The sequence below is a fragment of the Xenopus laevis genome, chromosome 9_10S, assembly GCF_017654675.1.
Source record: "Xenopus laevis strain J_2021 chromosome 9_10S, Xenopus_laevis_v10.1, whole genome shotgun sequence".
Classification (NCBI taxonomy): Eukaryota; Metazoa; Chordata; class Amphibia; order Anura; family Pipidae; genus Xenopus; species Xenopus laevis.
In genome coordinates this window covers 33,307,761-33,313,760 of record NC_054388.1, presented here as the reverse complement: position 1 = coordinate 33,313,760, position 6,000 = coordinate 33,307,761, and the positions used below count along the sequence as shown (strand labels likewise).

General features: G+C 41.9%; 1 protein-coding gene across 1 annotated transcript in view; it reads left to right on the top strand.

Annotated features, from left to right (window-relative positions):
• Positions 1 to 1,058: 1,058 nt before the first annotated feature.
• vstm2l.S (V-set and transmembrane domain containing 2 like S homeolog) overlaps positions 1,059 to 6,000 on the top strand; it is a 30,595-nt gene continuing 25,653 nt past the window's right edge. The window contains 1 exon segment of the mRNA NM_001096444.1: positions 1,059 to 1,178. Within this exon segment, the coding sequence (NP_001089913.1) occupies positions 1,088 to 1,178 (91 nt within the window). The 5' untranslated portion in view covers positions 1,059 to 1,087.

The window sequence follows — 6,000 nt, the reverse complement described above, 5'->3', positions numbered from 1 at the left end:
GACGAAAGATGTCGGCACTCTCCACACACAATTCGGAAATCATACGAATCCTCGATAGGATCTGTGCGTCTACGGCCAGCTTTAGACTTCTCAACTACTCTCCATGTTTGGTTCAGAACCTAGAGCCTTCAGTAGGTGAAACAGTCCAAAGTTCCCACAGTCTTATAATCTGTGGTTCAGTAGGTAAAACAGTCCAAAGTTCCCACAATCTTATAGTGTGTGGTGCAAAAACAAGATCCAACAACAGGTGAAACAGCCCAGAGTTCTCAATACCTTACAATTTGTGCTGCAAAACATAGATCCATCAGTAGGTGAAACAGGTCGGCGCTTGTGGCGCAGAACTTACAGTGATCAGTAAGGGACCCCCCCCCCCCAAGTTCCCAAAGTTACAGTCTATGGTGCAAAGCTTAGATCCATCAGTAGGTGAAACAGCTCAGACTTCCCAGTGCCTTGCCATATGTGGTTCAGAACCTAGAGCCTTCAGTAGGTGAAACAGTCCAAAGTCCTTCAGTGTGTGGTACAAAACCTAAAGATCATCCTGCAGATGCAGCAGCCAGTTTCTTGTGCTTTCCTGTTTGCTACATTCAATAGACCAGTTCTATGCAGACATAAATCTATATATTAGATGCCCAATCCTGTCTTCTTTACTTGTAGCCATCAAGCTGTTGCTGAGCAGAAGTAGCCAGCGTAAGGCTTGTGCTATGTGCAGTACAGAGAGTTACAGTTGAACAATTTAGGAGGTGCCAATGCCAATGTTTCCCAGGAAATATATGGTACTGTCTATAAGTTTCTAGGGGCAATGCCTGGAATGCAGAGTTAATGCAGATTTACTTCTATTATATTCATATATATGTACATACATAGCGAAATATAAATATTGAGGCTGGAATTGTTTGTTGACACTCCATTGGCACATTTTCTCCTTCCCCTTGTTGTCTCTTTAAAGTGGGAGTTTTTTTTTCTTCAGCGATTACTTGCAGCCTTGTATCCTTCCGCCAGCCAGCGAGTCTCAGTTCCCAACGAGATCTCTCCGCTCCGAGCGCATCCTGCAGAGGGAGAGCGGCTGGATCCCCCGGGTGTTTGCGCCATGGGTGCCTGGGGACTCAGCCTGGGGGTCCTGCACTGCCTGGGGGTCTACATCCAGTTGAGCGCCGGCGAGACACAAAGCACTACCGATGGTAACAGGGGACAGAGGGAGGACATAGCGGAGGGGCTCTGAAGTAATGGGGTTCAGGGTCTGTGCAAAGGGGAGTTTTTGTTGGGGGGGAGGGAGGGGTGCTATGGATTTGGGGGACCCTGTCTTCATGTTCAGAGAGTTCCCTGCCTTGGAACTAATGTTATAAAATATATTGGTGCATGCTATTGAGTTTGGGAATGGATTGGGGCTTATATAGAGAGATTGATGGATTATTGATAGATCATTGACTCTCCCTGTAGGAAACCTGTGGATCTGACATGGGACATGTCTGTGCTCATTCATCTCTTATTATCCACACATCTGTTCCAACAGTGTAATAAGGGCCAGCCAAGTATTATAGATACATGTATCATTTGCCTTTATTTCTCCCGCACCAACATATTCTGCATCGCTGTCCCTTCCCCAGTGGAGCTTACAATCTAATTCCCTGTCATGTTCATAGCCGCTATGGTCAGTTTCATCAGGAGCCAATTAGAGTGAGTATCGACTAATGACTGGACGATTGTCATTTAATATGCCAATTATTTGTATTACGGCTCCTGTTCATTTTAGGTGGATCTTTTGAAAATATGAATGTCATCTTTGATTTGTAGTAGCAGCCAAAGACGGTTTGGTCATGTTTAATGTCAGAACTGGCTGGAGACGAGAGAAACATGTACATGTGCAGTTAAAGGGGTAAAAAGGAATAAGGCTCCTCCGAGCATCTCTGTTTAATCCTCACTCGCCTGCGATACACATTGGTGCGGGTCATACTGGGATTTATAGGCAGCAGGCTCTTGAGCGACTGGTGTGTATGATTTTGGCTTGGGATGAGGGATGCAAAAACAAGAAAGAAAAGAGGTTTAGCTGTTTGACATTGGAATGGAGACACAGAAATACACTGGGACCCATGATAATGGTGCATTTCAGTAGTTGGGGTGTAAACTGCTGCTGCTGGATTCAGGGATAAGCCTGGATGGGAGATTGTACGTAGGATTATGGGAAGTTATAATGATACCCCTTATATTGTACAATTGTAGGCTTTTGTAAGTATCGTAATGATGATTCCTGTCCTCTAGAACACCCAGGCAGCCAGCAAGATTCTGCTTCATTTTACTTATTTAGAATAAATATAATCTGAGCTATAATCCTCACAGGTATAGAATGGATCCCATATCTGGAAACCTGTTATCCAGAAAGCTCTGAATTACAGGAAGGCCATCCACGAGTCTGTTTTAAATAATACCGGTATAGGATCCGTTATCCGGAAAACCGTTATCCAGAAAGTTCCGAATTACCTCTCCCATAGACTCCATTATAATCGAATAATACAAATGATTTCCTTTTTCTCTGTAATAATAAAACAGTACTTTGTACTTGATCCAAACGAAAATAAAATTAATCCGTATTAGAAGCAAAACCAGCCTATTGGGTTTATTTAATGTTTACATGATTTTCTAGTAGACTTAAGGTATGAAGTTCTAAATTATGGAAAGACCCGTTATCCGGAAAGCCCCAGGTACCGAGCATTCTGGATAATAGGTCCCATGTCTGTACCGTACCTTGTAAGCTGAACGAATCCGTATTGCTAACAAAACATTCCTATTGGGTTTATTTAATGTTGAATTGATGTTTCGCAGACTTCAGTACTGGAGATCCAAAATACAGAAAGTTCCTTTATCTGGAAACCCCCAGGTCCCGAGCATTCTGGATAACAAATCCTATACCTTTATTATATTATTTGGGGAATTAGCATTGTGTATGATTAATTATCTGTTTGGGAGTTTCATGAGATAAAATCATTTAAGAATCAGTTAAAATAAAAAAGGATCAGTTGAGTAGAATGTTTGACTCCAGTGCATCTAATCACAGATCACTAGTAATGGAGTCACATGTACAAGGTGGACTTGTATAAAAGGGGGCACTAGCAAACTCTGGGTTCCATTCTATTGTAACAAATACACTCTATATAGGGTATGTTTTTAGTATGATATACACTATGGTATTCTAAGGAAAAATTGCAGTTGGCCTTTATTTTGTATTTGTTTGTACTTTGGAATTATGTGATGTTTTGTTATGAACCTGTCCATTCTGGAATTTTAGGTTCCCATTTTCCCTAGCAACTAGGCAGTGGGGTGAGTAGCGACTGACAGATGAATAGCAGAGAGGTTAAATAGAAATATAAGTGATACAAAATCGCAGCAATTACATGTCTTGCAATAGAATGAATCTGTTTCTGTATGTCGCTGACCGCATCGTATTTCAAATATCAAGTTAGAGAATGGTAAATGATAAATCAAAAAACCACAGATGTGATTGAGGATTTCTATATTATGCTGGGATTTTAATAATATCATATCCTTCCCGCTCACTGAAGATGATTGTGTGTATGTGTTTTAAGGGTGATTTGGGGTTTTTTTTATTTGTAAAACTATGAAATCAACCTTGTGCTGTATAAGTGGGCATGATAGATCAGTCTGATCATGGCTGCCAGCATATGTGATATATAGATTAGGGATGCACCAAATCCAGGATTCGGTTCGGTTTTCGGCCAGGATTAAGCCTTTTCTGCAGGATTCAGATTCGGCTGAATCCTAGTGCCTGGCCGAACAGAATCCAAATCCTAATTTGCATATACAAATTAGGGGCGGGAAATCACTTAACTTTTTGTCACAAAACAAGGAAGTAAAAAATTATTTTTCCATTTTTTTCCCTTCCCGTCACTAATTTGCATATGTAAATTAAGGTTTGGTTCGGTATTCGGCTAAATATTTCATAAAGGATTCGGGGATTCTGCCGAATCCCAAATAGTAGATTTGGTGCATCCCTAATGTAGATATCTGCTATTTGCTACTTTTCTGGGAGGACTACAACTCCCAGAATGCCATGAAGAAGTAGCTTTAAAAATCTTCTTTTATCCCAGTTATACAGCAACTTGAGTACAGGGCCGCCATAGTAATCAACGGACCCCATACTATTCAGTTAGAAGGACCAGGTCTGGGTTAGTATTCAAAAGAGGCCATATAGCATCCCCCATAGGCCCAAAAAATAGTGACTAACTATGGCTCTTACAGCAGCCACTCTGGTGTTTGCCAGAATCTACAAACCTAAGTTTTGGGCAGAGCAACCCCAGGACACCTAATTTATTAGCCCACCAGTCATCTGGGCCCCCTGGGAGGTGGGCTCTGCCAACAAGTAGAAGGACATTGACGGTCACACCCCTGATTTAATCTAGCCATGCCCCATAATGCCAACATGAACCACCCAAGCCTCACCCTCTCCCCTGCAAGCCCCACCCCCTCTGCAATGCCATAGGAGACCCTGAGCGGAGTATGACCTAAACTGTCTGAATGTGAGTGTGGGGTGTTTTGACTGCTAAAATCATCTGTAGTCAAAAGACGTAGTGGCTGTAGCACTGGATTATTTTAAAGAAAAAACATGCTCACCCCCAGAACACAGGGCAATTTGTCCATCAACCCCAATGCTCAAATAAACTATGTCTATCCCATTATAATAATGGAGTTGCCGGTTGTTATAATGTTATTGTGATTCAGAAATGACTTTGTCACTTGCAGTACCACTTTGCACCTGTTGGTGAGACTGTACAAGGCATGTCCAACCCCACAGTCTTCCCTTTTACTTTCCTTATGCCTATACTGAGTGGTGCCTCGGCTGTAGGCTCCCAGTTCGCATTCAAGTGCCCACACAGGTATATCATAAGTAGGGATGTGGAATAACCAAATTGGGGCAACAAGAGTCCCAGAATGTAAGTGCTGGTGGATTTGTGTTGTGCTGCACAGGGCTTCTCTATGGGGGAGATGTACAGCATTACCAGGCTATTAAAATTGTGAAGGGACTTTATTTGTCCTTAACATGGCCAGTATACACTAGTGATATATATATATTTCTGTAACGATATTCCGATATAGGAATAGGTTATGCAGCTCTGGAATAGTTATTTATCTGTTTGACTGGGAGCAGCCATAAATATTCTTACACGGTAACTGCTGCTGCAGACTGGAATGAAACACTGCCTTCCAGTGGCAAGATTATTGGTTGCTTAGATTGGAAATGCACTGCCCTACGGCACACTGCTTTGCCATTAAGCTTTCAGAATTCATCATTTCCGGAAGATTCTTGCTTAATGGAACTATAGTGAGCCATAAGGTAATAAGTTTCTCATTCACCCCCATTTGGAAGTGGATGCCGTCGGGGAAGAATACTGAGACGATCAAGAAACGCCAGGGTGCCATCTTTCTTACAGCTTTGCTTGCAGTGAATAATGGGCTCTTGATGCTCTCTGCCTAATCACTTCTGTGTCATCGCACGGCATTAGCGAATGAGCCCTATAATATATTCCTAGCTGGATATACAGAATGTGTTGTTATATACAGTATATCTGCAAAGGACTGGGTGACTGATTGAGGAGCTGGTGAATGCAACTTCAGCCAATGCAGTGTGTTTGTGTGTGTGTGCGCCTATATAACAAGAATAATTCAGAACACAAGTGTTTCAAGAGAAGCTCTGCTATACATTTATACTATGAGAAGTGGAGGGATATAAGTGGCTCTGTAAAGGCAGCCGGATTACTGCACAGGCTTGTAATCTGCATGAAGAGGCTCCGTGGGTGTAATTGCTGCAATTGTGCTCACAATAAAAAAAAACTGTGTGTTGAGAGGAAAAGGGGCCGGTTCTGCTTTCACAGCAAGAGGGAAAAAGGTTCTGCTTTCAAACTGTATATATATATATATATATATATATATATATATATATATATATATATATATATATATATGGCAGGGGATTGTGAGTAAAGAGATGGG